The sequence below is a fragment of the Hypomesus nipponensis genome, chromosome 15, assembly GCF_054491055.1.
Source record: "Hypomesus nipponensis isolate SF chromosome 15, ASM5449105v1, whole genome shotgun sequence".
NCBI lineage: Eukaryota > Metazoa > Chordata > Actinopteri > Osmeriformes > Osmeridae > Hypomesus > Hypomesus nipponensis.
The window spans coordinates 2,452,501-2,468,824 of NC_140375.1; the positions used below are offsets into that span (position 1 = coordinate 2,452,501).

At 43.4% G+C, this 16,324-nt stretch overlaps 2 protein-coding genes across 2 annotated transcripts in view; both read left to right on the forward strand.

The window, feature by feature from the left end:
* The window catches only part of LOC146257004 (uncharacterized), a 13,402-nt gene extending 8,006 nt beyond the window's left edge, over positions 1-5,396 (forward strand). Inside the window, exons 17-21 of the mRNA XM_084674691.1 lie at positions 3,615-3,762; positions 4,104-4,223; positions 4,318-4,529; positions 5,141-5,247; positions 5,390-5,396. Coding sequence (XP_084530817.1) covers positions 3,615-3,762; positions 4,104-4,223; positions 4,318-4,529; positions 5,141-5,247; positions 5,390-5,396 — 594 coding nt within the window. The remainder of the gene's footprint in view (positions 1-3,614; positions 3,763-4,103; positions 4,224-4,317; positions 4,530-5,140; positions 5,248-5,389) is intronic.
* A 22-nt stretch (positions 5,397-5,418) lies between these two features.
* LOC146257005 (uncharacterized) lies at positions 5,419-8,946 on the forward strand. The gene is made up of 11 exons (XM_084674990.1): positions 5,419-5,535; positions 5,630-5,841; positions 6,459-6,606; positions 6,734-6,856; positions 6,966-7,078; positions 7,352-7,501; positions 7,959-8,096; positions 8,180-8,293; positions 8,392-8,464; positions 8,565-8,697; positions 8,801-8,946. The coding sequence occupies exons 1-10, from the start codon at positions 5,430-5,432 to the stop codon at positions 8,672-8,674; spliced, it is 1,287 nt and encodes a 428-aa protein (XP_084531116.1). The 5' UTR covers positions 5,419-5,429; the 3' UTR covers positions 8,675-8,697; positions 8,801-8,946.
* Positions 8,947-16,324: the final 7,378 nt, after the last annotated feature.

The window sequence follows — 16,324 nt, forward strand, 5'->3', positions numbered from 1 at the left end:
TGGTTGTGTCACATCATTTAAAAACAAGTGAAATCTATTTTGAGTGGTTGTGTTTAGTCAATGACATGTTTTTTCTATTTGTATTTGAGCGTTGCCATTTGTGTTTACCAGTATGGATGACATGTCCATTAGAGTGCAGAATGTGTTTTGAGAATGAGAATGTGTTTAGAGTTTTGCTGAAAAGTCTATGTGAGATTTGCAAATTGTGTTTTACCATGTGAAATGGTTTAAGGTATTGACAACAGACTGCACAATTAGCTACATGAGTTTAGGCAACTGATAACTTTGTTCAGTCAATGGGTTTTAGTGTTTTAGCAATTCAGAAAAACTGTATTACAGTAATACGGCATCACAACAGAAATAGTTCCACTGGTAGTATTTTTGGATGACACACACAGCTCAAAGCATTTAGGGAATACACTGAGGTAAATACATTATTTGATTTCAGACCATTCTTGACAAAGAATGGTAAGATGTATGCCTAATGAGATCAAAATCTTCATAATAACCATTTACAGTTTTTCACAATTGTTAACACACGTTTCTCAAAACAATAACGTCTTTCTCATAACTGTACACACAAAACTGAAAAACTCACACACAAAATGCTAAACCTGACACTCCCTTTGCAAGAGGACTCTTTACCATCAAATATCTCACCTGTTCACAAAATGGAACTCGTGTTCTCATTTGGTACACAGCCATTCAAATGACACACACATACCATTCATAACAGTACACACAAAAAGCATTTGCTGCACACTACCAAGCATTCACAGCACACAGTAGTGCAAAATTGAAAACACAATTCTCAAAATGGAACACACCATATGAATGACTGACTCTGGAGAATGAGCCATTTCAACTTTTGTAAAATGTCTCAGTGTAGGACAAATCTTTTCATAGTCAAACATAAAACAGCACACATATGCAGCAAAAAAAGTATTGTACAGTACAGTACAGTCAGCGGGCCTGCTCAACCCATTGCAGCACACAAAGTGATGTTCCCACCACGCTCAGCGGGGACCTGAACAATGGTGTGCTGGCCAATGACATTTCTGCCCCGGCGCCTCCTCTTCACCAGGTTGAATCCAACCTCATCAATGAATATGTATTCATGTATTCATATAGATCATTAGCTGTGTCATGATCCTGGATCTGCTGGAACAGACTGCATGATAATGCAAGTTACTGTATAGTATGGACATAGATGGGTCAAGTGGGGTACAGCTGAGATTTGGTCGGACCCTCTGGCCAGCCTTCCTCATGCTCAAACCATAGTTGAGCACATGGTCAACCACAGTGACCTTAATCTCATTAGAGATCACCGTTCTCCTTCTTCTTTCTCCTCCACCTCCTTCTGTTTCTCCTCTTCCTCCTCCTCCTCCTTGTCATCCTCTTCCTTGTCCTCTTCCTTGTCCTCTTCCTTGTCCTCTTCCTCCTCTCACTGTTACCCCTCTCCTTCTCTGGTTGTTGATATGTTCTAAGTTCTCCTTTGTTCACCAAACAAAACAGAGGCTCAAGGCCCTTTTTATGCTGCAGTCGTGATCGCAAATTGCTCACCAGACCTGAGTGTTTAGAGATTTGAATAGTTGTGTGTTGTAGGTTGATGCTTTGAGACTTTACTTGAGAAGTGTGTGCAACAACTGAACACTGTGTGTAGTGTTTTGACAACAAGGTGATGTGTAATTGACATCAGTGTGTAAACAAGGAAAGTCAGAGTCTAATGCAGATAAGGGAGTGTAAAGTAGTGATAAATTGGGTCGAGCAATTGGTACATGACGTTAAGGTTGTGAAAATTGTGCCAAAGTTTAGCTTTTTGTGTGTTAACAATTGTGAAAAACTGTAAATACATTAAAGCTTCAGGAGTGTCACTGATCTAATCAAGCTACTTAGTAGGCCTATTGATGACTTTCCGATGTAACTTATGAAAATATTGAATGAATTGTGTAGGCAGGATACAAATGTTTACTTAACATACGAACAAAAGTAAATGACCATGCGCGAGCACACACTGTTATTTTGTAGCCTAATGATATTATTTTAACATTATCCCTTAGCCGACATATTAGACATTGTGATGATATTATTCTGTTGATACACTAGGCCTAGAGTGCATGTATTTATTTTTGATACTGAGACTGCAGTCGGCCGATCATCAACAGGACTGTTTTGGGAGGAAAATCACTGATTTATTTTGCGTACACTAGAGAACGATCCGCGTCCTTCGGGGTGCGCGTACCCCCACTTTTACCATGGGAAACTTCCCTGCAAAGAAGCATCAGGCGTGACATCATAATCCGATGTTGACATAGCAACGGACACATCTTGGCATTCCAAAGCATTATGATGTCACGCCTGATAGTTTTTGGCAGCCGATATTAGCTAAGACTGACACAAACAGAAACTCAGTACAGAGATAAGGTAAGGTCTTAACCAGTAATATTAGTGTCATTGCACAGTTAAGAACTGTCAGAAATATGGGAATTACATCATGTGTGAGAACTTTTGGTGTGCTTCAGTTGGAAGAGAAGCCTTAAGTAGGCTACCTGTGTGTCTTACCAGTTGCCAAATACTTGTAGGTAAACACCGTCTTGTGTTCACAGAAGTGTTCACAATTTTCCATCTGCAAAATTGAGAAAACTGAACTTGAGAACTTCCTCAAGCAGCAGTGGGCCAAAGTTTCAGAAAATGAAGCTTAACCCTAACTTTAAACAAGATGGTCCTTACATGGAAACAAGGGTGAGTTTCTCTTTATTCAGTAGAGTACAGACAGCTGACTGGCTTTTATTTCAAAAATGGTGTGAGAGGAAATACTGCTCTGTGAATTGCACCTCATTTGTAGCGAGTAAATGTCATTCTAAATGGATCACTGCTCATAGCATGAAGCCTTTTCTCTCTTCCCTAGGAGTACGGTGCCTCCCTCAGAAGAGATCCCTCCACTCTGACTGAAGGGGAGAGAAGGGTGTACATGGGCCACCACCCGGCCGAGGGCAGGGGTCCCTGGGCTGAGGAGGGTGGACCTCCCTATAGAGAGAGCAGGACCACCAGACTGGGAAGGCTGGAGCCTGTTGAGCGGAGGGCACCAACATACCAGGAGGAACTGGAACAGCAGGTGAGCCCCCCTCCCTTCTATGAGTTGGGATACTGTACAGAAATACACACAATACTGTAAATAGTATTGATTCTGCTCATAGATCAGGGATTGGTATTGAAGGTACAAACTCACCAAAACATGGAATGAACTATGATACATGGAAATTTCTTGATCAACTTTGAGTTGAGATTCTGTGTTTTACCTTGGTCTATGTTTGAAACAAGTAGAGCAATGATGGTGGGCATGTCATGTTTTGACGTGAATGGTACAGAGAATGGAGGAGTGAATGTTTTGGTCAGATCAATGATAAAAGTTGTAGATTTATATCGATTTTTAACATCATTTGTAAGTTAGTTTGATTCATCCCATTTAGACCGTCTCACCCAGTGAAAGTCAGTCTTATGTTCATGATGATGACACAATCTATGCTGGGTCTATCCTCAAATCTCTGGTACATGTGGTTCCAGGGGAGTCAGTATTCCTCACTATATTCCTTCAAAATCTTGAATCCCTCCAGATCCAGGAGAAGCAGGAGCACCGGAGGCTGGAAAAGGCAGAGAGGGACCGGGCTGAGGCCAAGCTGGAGGCTGAAATGAAGAACTACAACCCATGGGGCCGGGGAGGGTGCGGCGCACCCCTCAGAGACACCCGAGGGGACCTCATAAGTACGTTGTAGCATGTTTCGCTTACCTTCATTGTTGGCTCACCTTTCAGGATCGCATAAGTGGATCTGTCCTCAGGCTCATCCCTATATACACACATATACACACACTCACATGTATATATATATATATATATATATACGTGCTCATCTGATCTGTGAAGCCCTCCGTGACATTGTTTGTAAGAAGGGCTATACATATGAATAACATGATTTGATATAGTCACTTTGTAGAGGGCCACATTTTAAACAGTTTTGAAGTCAGGGGTAAAAATGTTTGCTGGTCTGCTGATTTTTCCTTTTGAAACTTGTATTTAAAACACTTCTTATGATTTGCCTTTCTAGCTGACCTGAAGCAGATGCACAGGCAGAATGAGGACGCTTGGCTGAACCCTCAGAGAAAAGCCAATGTCACCAGGCCCAACCTGAGAGAGGACAGACTGCCTCCTATCAACACATTCTCTGGTAGACAGTCACTGCACCAGCTGGCACATTGCAGATAACACATGCATTAACGTGCATGGAATACACATGGTTGTAATATATTTCATCTTTGCAGGTTCTGATCATGTCCAGACCAGTGACATTTCCAGGAGTTTGTTTGCTAACCAGCAGACAGGGGCGCACTGGGGGCACCACCTGGCCGAGGGCAGGGGTCCCTTGGCTGAGGAGGGTGGACCTCCCTATAGAGAGAGCAGGACCACCAGACTGGGAAAGGTGGAGCCTGTTGAGTGGAGGGCGCCAACATACCAGGAGGAACTGGAACAGCAGGTGACCTCTTCCCCCCCACCTCTATCAGTTGGAATACAGTACCAAAATACACCAAATGCAATTAGTTACGCTCACAGATAATGTTTCGGGATTGAACTAACAAACTCACCATCATGTGGACTTAACTGTAGAACATGGAATATTCTTCATCAACTTTGAGATGTTGTGGTTGAAATTGAGATGTGGTGACTGAAATTCCAAGGTGGACCTTGTGATGATGGGCATGTAAGGTTTTGACAGAGAGGGTAGAGAAAAGGGAGTAGGTAGCCTTTTGGTCAGATGAAACAGAGCAGTTGTACATCAAAGTAGATTTGTGTGTTTTTTTATAATTTACTTTAATTCACAAAGGGCATCCTTCCCATTTAGAGCCTTTAGCGACTCGGTTTCAAAATGAAAAAATCATTATGCTTTTATAACCTGATAAAGGTAAATACAAGACCATCTTTATTCACAAAGGATGAATTATTCTAGTTGTGCAAGTTGAAAGTCTCATGTTCATGATGATGTCATTGTGTATGCTGACTGAGTCTATCCTCAAACCTCTGGTACATGTAGTTCCAGGGGAGTCAGTATTCCTCACCAAATTCCTTCACAACCTTGAATCCCTGCAGATCCAGGAGAAGCAGGAGCGCCGGAGGCTGGAGAAGGCAGAGAGGGACCGGGCTGAGGCCAAGCTGGAGGCCAAAATCAAAAACTATGACCCATGGGGCCGGGGAGGGTGCGGCGCACCCCTCAGAGACACCCGAGGGGACCTCATAAGTACGTTGTAGCATGTTTCACTTACCTTCATTGTTGCCTCACCTTTCAGGATCGCATAAGTTGATTGGAGTTCAATTGATTGCAGATATTACTGTGCAAAGTGTCTGACTGTACTTTGCCTGTCTAGCTGACCTGAAGCAGATGCACAGGCAGAATGAGGACGCTTGGCTGAACCCTCAGAGAAAAGCCAATGTCGCCAGGCCCAACCTGAGAGAGGACAGACTGCCTCCTATCAACACAGTCTCAGGTAGACAGTCACTGCACCAGCTGGCCCATTGCAGATAACACATACATTAACGTGCATGGAATACACATGGTTGTAATATATTTCATCTTTGCAGGTTCTGATCATGTCCGGACCAGTGACATTTCCAGCAGGTTGTTTGCTAACCAGCAGACAGGGGCGCACCAGGGGCACCACCTGGCCGAGGGCAGGGGTCCCTGGGCTGAGGAGGGTGGACCTCCCTATAGAGAGAGCAGGACCACCAGACTGGGAAGGTTGGAACCTGTTGAGTGGAGGGCGCCAACATACCAGGAGGAACTGGAACAGCAGGTGACCTCCTCTCCCCCACCTCTATCAGTTGGAATACAGTACCAAAATACACCAAATGCAATTAGTTCTGCTCATAGATGATGTTTCGGGATTGAAAGAACAAACTCACCATCATGTGGACTGAACTGTAGAACATTGAATGTTCTTCATCAACTTTGAGATGTTGTGGTTGAAATTGAGATGTGGTGACTGAAATTCCAAGGTGGACCTTGTGATGTAGGGCATGTAAGGTTTTGACAGAGAGGGTAGAGAAAAGGGAGTAGGTAGCCTTTTGGTCAGATGAAACAGAGCAGTTGTACATCAAAGTAGATTTGTGTGTTTTTTTATACTTTACTTTAATTCACAAAGGGCATCCTTCCCATTTAGAGCCTTTTAGCGACTCTGTTTCAAAATGAAATAATCATTATGCTTTTATAACCTGATAAAGGTAAATACAAGACCATCTTTATTCACAAAGGATGAATTGTTCTAGCTGTGCAAGTTGAAAGTCTCATGTTCATGACGATGTCCTTGTGTACGCTGACTTAGTCTATCCTCAAACCTCTGGTACATGTAGTTCCAGGGGAGTCAAGTCAGTATTCCTCACCAAATTCCTTCATAACCTTGAATCCCTGCAGATCCAGGAGAAGCAGGAGCGCCGGAGGCTGGAGAAGGCAGAGAGGGACCGGGCTGAGGCCAAGCTGGAGGCCGAAATTCAAAACTATGACCCATGGGGCCGGGGAGGGTGCGGCGCACCCCTCAGAGACAATCAAGGGGACCTCATTAGTACGTTGTAGCATGTTTCACTTACATTCCATGTTGGCTCACCCTACAGAATTGCGTAAGTTGATTGGAGTTCAATTGATGGCAGATATTTCTGTGCAAAGTGTCTGACTGTACTTTGTCTGTCTAGCTGACCTGAAGCAGATGCACAGGCAGAATGAGGAAGCTTGGCTGAACCCCGAGACCTCTCAGACAAAAGCCCCCAGACCCATGCTGAGAGAGGACCGACTGCCTCCCATCAACACAGTCTCTGGTAGACAGTCACTGCACCAGCTGGCACACTGCAGACATCAAATCATTTCACGCAAATGTAATACACACGTACACACAATGCATATGACTGTTGTACTTTATCTTTGCAGGTTTTGCCCCTGTCCAGACCTCCACCTATGCCAGAGGAAATGTGTTTCCGAACCAGCCAACGCTTCATCAAGTCACTGAACTGGATAAGTATAAGCTTGCCCTAAAACAACAGGTACAGTGTGGTATGGTTTGGGATGTCTTATGTATAGATTTCAAGACCCTGGCCTCTGGTGGCTGTAGGGTCTTTTAGCTTCAACAAGCCATTGATTTGAAGGATGTTTTATAATGTACACAAACACGGACGCACACACACACACACACACACACACACACACACACACACACACACACACACACACACACACACACACACACACACATACACACACACACACACATACATGATGTTGTATAACAAACTGTTTACCTTTTGGGCCCTGCCCAGATTGAGGAGAAGCGCCTCAAGGAGGCAGAGGAGAAGGAGAAGCTACGCCTTGAGGAGGCGAAGGAGGAGAGGAGGCTGGCAGAGCAGGGGGCTCAAATGAAGAGGGAGTTTGACAAGGAGAAGGAGATCCGAAAACTCAAGGAGATTGAGGTCAGCTGGGCACTGATTGGCTTAGAGCAGGGGTGTCAAACTCCGGTCCTCGAGGGCCGCTGTCCTGCATGTTTTAGATGTTTCCCTGATCCAGCTCACCTGATTCTAATGAATGGTCGTTATAACAACCCATTTAATTGAATCAGGTGTGTTCGAGCAGGGAAACATCTAAAACATGCAGGACAGCGGCCCTCGAGGACCGGAGTTTGACACATGTGGCTTAGAGGGATGTGGCAGAAATGACTGTATATGCCTTTGCAATATACGGTATACAACTTATCTTATGTGGACCACACTCTCTTGAATAACAATGCTGAACAATCTTGATAGTAGAATTAGATTTTTTTGGTGTGGACCAAAAACACTTGAAGTAAGGGTCGATTTTAAGCGAGTGTAACATGTTCTCGTGACTCAGCTGTTGTTAGCTAAATAAAGTTCGGTCTTCTTCTTGCAACAGAAAAGGGGCAAAAACAAGGAGCTTGTCCGTCTTGCTGAGGAGAAGAAGAAAGAGGTGGAGGAGAAGAGGAAAGAGGTGGAGGAAATTGCTACTGGGAGGATGCGCTATGAGAAAGAGAGACAAGCGCGCATTCAAGAGGTGAGAGGACCACAAAACCTTATTAGAAAGATTTGAACAAACAGAAATATCAGTATGATCCCCATCTTACTGTCTATCTGCAGGTGCGAAGGGAGATCTCGCCCCCCATCCCCACCCTCCAGAAGAGACACAGGGCCCCCCAGTCCACCTCCAGTCCCCCCAGCATGGACAGCAAATGCCCCAGCACCCCCATGCCTGTAAGTTACCGCTTGTATAAACCATAAACGTAGTATGGAGAGCATTGTCTAAAAAAACGGTATAAACTAATGTCTCTCTCCCCACACACACCTTTTAGAAGGGTTCTCTCTCAGGGCTCCAATCCCAGACACCCTCTGTCCCAGCTGTTAGGAAGGAGCTGAGAGCTGCAGGTAACACACACACAAAAACACAACATGTTCCATATAGCTAGAACCAACACATTGTAGATTAGTTGTAACTGGGATGTGATTGTGTGTGTATGTGTGTCAGGCTGCCTACCAGAGTACAAGAGGGAAGTCCTCTCTAAGTTGTCTGCAATCCGTCAAAAGCTGCTCAGAGAGCAGAAACGGGCGGACGGCCAGATGATGCGCTCAGAGTGAGAGGAGCTGGACTCACTTGACAGGTAACACCCCTCCACTACTGGGGCACTACTGCAAAGTTTAGGGGAGAGTAGAACAGAGTTTGGTCATGAAGTATGAGATGCTAAATGTCTCTATGTGGCTTAGGATGGAGGCTTCCAGGGAGTTTATCAGACTGCCAGATGACTACAACCTGTCAAAGAGGGTGGACCCAAAGAACATGAAGAATACTGACTCACTCTCTTTTCTCTCTTTCTCTCTCTTTGTCTCTCTCTCTTTCTCTCTCTTTCTCTCTCTTTCTCTTTCTTTCTTTCTCTCTCTCTCTCTCTCTCTCTCTCTCTCTCTCTCTCTCTCTGTGCCTCACTCTCTCTATCTCTGTGTCTCTTACTCTATCTCTGTGTCTCTTACTCTCTCTCTCTCTCTCTCTCTCTCTCTCTCTCTCTCTCTGTGTCTCTCTGTCTCTGTCTCTCTCTCTCTCTCTCTCTCTCTGTCTGTCTCTCTCTCACTCTCTCTGTCTCTCTCACACTCTCTCTCTTTGTCTCTCTCTCTCTCTCCCTCTCTGTGTCTCTCTGTCTGTCTCTCTCTCTCATTCTCTCTGTCTCTCTCTCTCTCCTCTCTCTCTCTCTCTCTCTCTCTCTCTCTCACTCTCTCTCTATCTCTCTATCTCTCTGTCTCTCTCTCTCTCTCTCTCACTCTCTCTCACACACTCTCTCATTCTCTCTCCCTCTCTCCCTCTCTCACTCACTCCCTCTCTCTCATTCTCTCTCTCTCTCTGTCTCTTTCTCTCACTCACACTCTCTCTCTCTCGTTGGCATTCTGAGAGTAGTGTCTTCTATAGTACAACCTTCTTTACCTTACGAATCCTTTTGATCATACAAAGTTCCGGAAAAAAGTGGAGAATAAATGGCATCTTATCACATCTGGAAATTAATTGCTTGTTGATTGAATTAAAACTAGCTTGTATAGCATCATCATTACAAACGGCATCATTTGACGTCTGTATTAGGCTATTTACATTTGATTGTCCATTTTATTTGAATTGCGATTGTATGTTTCAGTTGAAAACGTAGTGGACTGAATAAAAAAAGGTCCACTGTGGATACTTATTAGTTGGTGTAACTGAACCAATTGTCTTTGTCACACAAACTCATTACATAAGACTCAAGTTTGACTGGACACAACTTTCTACTCTAACTTTCACAAATTTCTACCATTATTTCCCTTCCAGCAAATTCTTTCTTTCAGTTAAACCATTACGTAATGACAGATTTCACCCTTTTATTACAGTTTTTCACAATTGCTAAAACACATTCTTGAAACAGTCACCCATTTTCTCAAAACTGTAAACACAAAGCCTCATCTTCAAGCACTATTTACAAAACCTCGAATTCTCTTGCAAAATGAAACTTTCGCCTCAAAACAGTTTTACCTGTCCTCAAAATCAAACTTTCACTTCAAAACAGATTTACCTGTGCTCAAAATCAAACACTGCTCTCAAATCATAAACAAAGTGATCAAAATGATATACACTATCAAGCAGTCAGTAAACAATACACCCAAAAATTAAAAACACATTAAAAACAGAAATTACTACTCTGCTTTGCTCACTCGTGCAACACGAGTGGGGCAGAATGTTAGGGAAATCTGTTTGTGTTGTTATGCGTTTCTGGATTTTTTATTTCATTACAGTAATTTTCTATATCGGCCGATATATCAGAGTACTATACCCTGCATCTCTCTACCCACAACTCACTCCTGTTCTTTGTTGATATAAACCTGCAACCTGTCTAAATCTACTGAGCATTCAGTACTGTTACTGTAACAAATGGGAAGTGCAATGTTCAGGGCCATACCATTTGTTACGTAATTGTACAGTATAGAGCCTACGATGCACTGTGCTACAGTATACAATACTATACAGTAAAAGGGACAACAATCAAAGGAGTAAACATGTGATCAATGTGCTTCTTCTTGTCTTTGGGCTGGGTCAGGGTCATTGACATCACAAGGAATATTTTCCCACCTTCAACAACCTGTTTGCTCTCTGAACTGGCTTATATTGGTTGTGTCACATCATTTAAAAACAAGTGAAATCTATTTTGAGTGGTTGTGTTTAGTCAATGACATGTTTTTTCTATTTGTATTTGAGCGTTGCCATTTGTGTTTACCAGTATGGATGACATGTCCATTAGAGTGCAGAATGTGTTTTGAGAATGAGAATGTGTTTAGAGTTTTGCTGAAAAGTCTATGTGAGATTTGCAAATTGTGTTTTACCATGTGAAATGGTTTAAGGTATTGACAACAGACTGCACAATTAGCTACATGAGTTTAGGCAACTGATAACTTTGTTCAGTCAATGGGTTTTAGTGTTTTAGCAATTCAGAAAAACTGTATTACAGTAATACGGCATCACAACAGAAATAGTTCCACTGGTAGTATTTTTGGATGACACACACAGCTCAAAGCATTTAGGGAATACACTGAGGTAAATACATTATTTGATTTCAGACCATTCTTGACAAAGAATGGTAAGATGTATGCCTAATGAGATCAAAATCTTCATAATAACCATTTACAGTTTTTCACAATTGTTAACACACGTTTCTCAAAACAATAACGTCTTTCTCATAACTGTACACACAAAACTGAAAAACTCACACACAAAATGCTAAACCTGACACTCCCTTTGCAAGAGGACTCTTTACCATCAAATATCTCACCTGTTCACAAAATGGAACTCGTGTTCTCATTTGGTACACAGCCATTCAAATGACACACACATACCATTCATAACAGTACACACAAAAAGCATTTGCTGCACACTACCAAGCATTCACAGCACACAGTAGTGCAAAATTGAAAACACAATTCTCAAAATGGAACACACCATATGAATGACTGACTCTGGAGAATGAGCCATTTCAACTTTTGTAAAATGTCTCAGTGTAGGACAAATCTTTTCATAGTCAAACATAAAACAGCACACATATGCAGCAAAAAAAGTATTGTACAGTACAGTACAGTCAGCGGGCCTGCTCAACCCATTGCAGCACACAAAGTGATGTTCCCACCACGCTCAGCGGGGACCTGAACAATGGTGTGCTGGCCAATGACATTTCTGCCCCGGCGCCTCCTCTTCACCAGGTTGAATCCAACCTCATCAATGAATATGTATTCATGTATTCATATAGATCATTAGCTGTGTCATGATCCTGGATCTGCTGGAACAGACTGCATGATAATGCAAGTTACTGTATAGTATGGACATAGATGGGTCAAGTGGGGTACAGCTGAGATTTGGTCGGACCCTCTGGCCAGCCTTCCTCATGCTCAAACCATAGTTGAGCACATGGTCAACCACAGTGACCTTAATCTCATTAGAGATCACCGTTCTCCTTCTTCTTTCTCCTCCACCTCCTTCTGTTTCTCCTCTTCCTCCTCCTCCTCCTTGTCATCCTCTTCCTTGTCCTCTTCCTTGTCCTCTTCCTTGTCCTCTTCCTCCTCTCACTGTTACCCCTCTCCTTCTCTGGTTGTTGATATGTTCTAAGTTCTCCTTTGTTCACCAAACAAAACAGAGGCTCAAGGCCCTTTTTATGCTGCAGTCGTGATCGCAAATTGCTCACCAGACCTGAGTGTTTAGAGATTTGAATAGTTGTGTGTTGTAGGTTGATGCTTTGAGACTTTACTTGAGAAGTGTGTGCAACAACTGAACACTGTGTGTAGTGTTTTGACAACAAGGTGATGTGTAATTGACATCAGTGTGTAAACAAGGAAAGTCAGAGTCTAATGCAGATAAGGGAGTGTAAAGTAGTGATAAATTGGGTCGAGCAATTGGTACATGACGTTAAGGTTGTGAAAATTGTGCCAAAGTTTAGCTTTTTGTGTGTTAACAATTGTGAAAAACTGTAAATACATTAAAGCTTCAGGAGTGTCACTGATCTAATCAAGCTACTTAGTAGGCCTATTGATGACTTTCCGATGTAACTTATGAAAATATTGAATGAATTGTGTAGGCAGGATACAAATGTTTACTTAACATACGAACAAAAGTAAATGACCATGCGCGAGCACACACTGTTATTTTGTAGCCTAATGATATTATTTTAACATTATCCCTTAGCCGACATATTAGACATTGTGATGATATTATTCTGTTGATACACTAGGCCTAGAGTGCATGTATTTATTTTTGATACTGAGACTGCAGTCGGCCGATCATCAACAGGACTGTTTTGGGAGGAAAATCACTGATTTATTTTGCGTACACTAGAGAACGATCCGCGTCCTTCGGGGTGCGCGTACCCCCACTTTTACCATGGGAAACTTCCCTGCAAAGAAGCATCAGGCGTGACATCATAATCCGATGTTGACATAGCAACGGACACATCTTGGCATTCCAAAGCATTATGATGTCACGCCTGATAGTTTTTGGCAGCCGATATTAGCTAAGACTGACACAAACAGAAACTCAGTACAGAGATAAGGTAAGGTCTTAACCAGTAATATTAGTGTCATTGCACAGTTAAGAACTGTCAGAAATATGGGAATTACATCATGTGTGAGAACTTTTGGTGTGCTTCAGTTGGAAGAGAAGCCTTAAGTAGGCTACCTGTGTGTCTTACCAGTTGCCAAATACTTGTAGGTAAACACCGTCTTGTGTTCACAGAAGTGTTCACAATTTTCCATCTGCAAAATTGAGAAAACTGAACTTGAGAACTTCCTCAAGCAGCAGTGGGCCAAAGTTTCAGAAAATGAAGCTTAACCCTAACTTTAAACAAGATGGTCCTTACATGGAAACAAGGGTGAGTTTCTCTTTATTCAGTAGAGTACAGACAGCTGACTGGCTTTTATTTCAAAAATGGTGTGAGAGGAAATACTGCTCTGTGAATTGCACCTCATTTGTAGCGAGTAAATGTCATTCTAAATGGATCACTGCTCATAGCATGAAGCCTTTTCTCTCTTCCCTAGGAGTACGGTGCCTCCCTCAGAAGAGATCCCTCCACTCTGACTGAAGGGGAGAGAAGGGTGTACATGGGCCACCACCCGGCCGAGGGCAGGGGTCCCTGGGCTGAGGAGGGTGGACCTCCCTATAGAGAGAGCAGGACCACCAGACTGGGAAGGCTGGAGCCTGTTGAGCGGAGGGCACCAACATACCAGGAGGAACTGGAACAGCAGGTGAGCCCCCCTCCCTTCTATGAGTTGGGATACTGTACAGAAATACACACAATACTGTAAATAGTATTGATTCTGCTCATAGATCAGGGATTGGTATTGAAGGTACAAACTCACCAAAACATGGAATGAACTATGATACATGGAAATTTCTTGATCAACTTTGAGTTGAGATTCTGTGTTTTACCTTGGTCTATGTTTGAAACAAGTAGAGCAATGATGGTGGGCATGTCATGTTTTGACGTGAATGGTACAGAGAATGGAGGAGTGAATGTTTTGGTCAGATCAATGATAAAAGTTGTAGATTTATATCGATTTTTAACATCATTTGTAAGTTAGTTTGATTCATCCCATTTAGACCGTCTCACCCAGTGAAAGTCAGTCTTATGTTCATGATGATGACACAATCTTTGCTGGGTCTATCCTCAAATCTCTGGTACATGTGGTTCCAGGGGAGTCAGTATTCCTCACTATATTCCTTCAAAATCTTGAATCCCTCCAGATCCAGGAGAAGCAGGAGCGCCGGAGGCTGGAAAAGGCAGAGAGGGACCGGGCTGAGGCCAAGCTGGAGGCTGAAATGAAGAACTACAACCCATGGGGCCGGGGAGGGTGCGGCGCACCCCTCAGAGACACCCGAGGGGACCTCATAAGTACGTTGTAGCATGTTTCGCTTACCTTCATTGTTGGCTCACCTTTCAGGATCGCATAAGTGGATCTGTGTTAAATTGATGAGAGATACAGGCTCATCCCCATATACACACATATACACACACACTCACATGTATATATATATATTTACGTGCTCATCTGATCTGTGAAGCCCTCCGTGACATTGTTTGTAAGAAGGGCTATACATATGAATGACATGATTTGATATGGTCACTTTGTAGAGGGCCACATTTTAAACCGTTTTGAAGTCAGGGGTAAAAATGTTTGCTGGTCTGCTGATTTTTCCTTTTGAAACTTGTATTTAAAACACTTCTTATGATTTGCCTGTCTAGCTGACCTGAAGCAGATGCACAGGCAGAATGAGGACGCTTGGCTAAACCCTCAGAGAAAAGCCAATGTCACCAGGCCCAACCTGAGAGAGGACAGACTGCCTCCTATCAACACAGTCTCTGGTAGACAGTCACTGCACCAGCTGGCACATTGCAGATAACACATGCATTAACGTGCATGGAATACACATGGTTGTAATATATTTCATCTTTGCAGGTTCTGATCATGTCCAGACCAGTGACATTTCCAGGAGTTTGTTTGCTAACCAGCAGACAGGGGCGCACTGGGGGCACCACCTGGCCGAGGGCAGGGGTCCCTGGGCTGAGGAGGGTGGACCTCCCTATAGAGAGAGCAGGACCACCAGACTGGGAAAGGTGGAGCCTGTTGAGTGGAGGGCGCCAACATACCAGGAGGAACTGGAACAGCAGGTGACCTCTTCCCCCCCACCTCTATCAGTTGGAATACAGTACCAAAATACACCAAATGCAATTAGTTACGCTCACAGATAATGTTTCGGGATTGAACTAACAAACTCACCATCATGTGGACTGAACTGTAGAACATGGAATATTCTTCATCAACTTTGAGATGTTGTGGTTGAAATTGAGATGTGGTGACTGAAATTCCAAGGTGGACCTTGTGATGGTGGGCATGTAAGGTTTTGACAGAGAGGGTAGAGAAAAGGGAGTAGGTAGCCTTTTGGTCAGATGAAACAGAGCAGTTGTACATCAAAGTAGATTTGTGTGTTTTTTTATACTTTACTTTAATTCACAAAGGGCATCCTTCCCATTTAGAGCCTTTAGCGACTCGGTTTCAAAATGAAAAAAACATTATGCTTTTATAACCTGATAAAGGTAAATACAAGACCATCTTTATTCACAAAGGATGAATTATTCTAGTTGTGCAAGTTGAAAGTCTCATGTTCATGATGATGTCATTGTGTATGCTGACTGAGTCTATCCTCAAACCTCTGGTACATGGAGTTCCAGGGGAGTCAGTATTCCTCACCAAATTCCTTCACAACCTTGAATCCCTGCAGATCCAGGAGAAGCAGGAGCGCCGGAGGCTGGAGAAGGCAGAGAGGGACCGGGCTGAGGCCAAGCTGGAGGCCGAAATCAAAAACTATGACCCATGGGGCCGGGGAGGGTGCGGCGCACCCCTCAGAGACACCCGAGGGGACCTCATAAGTACGTTGTAGCATGTTTCACTTACCTTCATTGTTGGCTCACCTTTCAGGATCGCATAAGTTGATTGGAGTTCAATTGATTGCAGATATTACTGTGCAAAGTGTCTGACTGTACTTTGCCTGTCTAGCTGACCTGAAGCAGATGCACAGGCAGAATGAGGACGCTTGGCTGAACCCTCAGAGAAAAGCCAATGTCACCAGGCCCAACCTGAGAGAGGACAGACTGCCTCCTATCAACACAGTCTCAGGTAGACAGTCACTGCACCAGCTGGCCCATTGCAGATAACACATACATTAACGTGCATGGAATACAC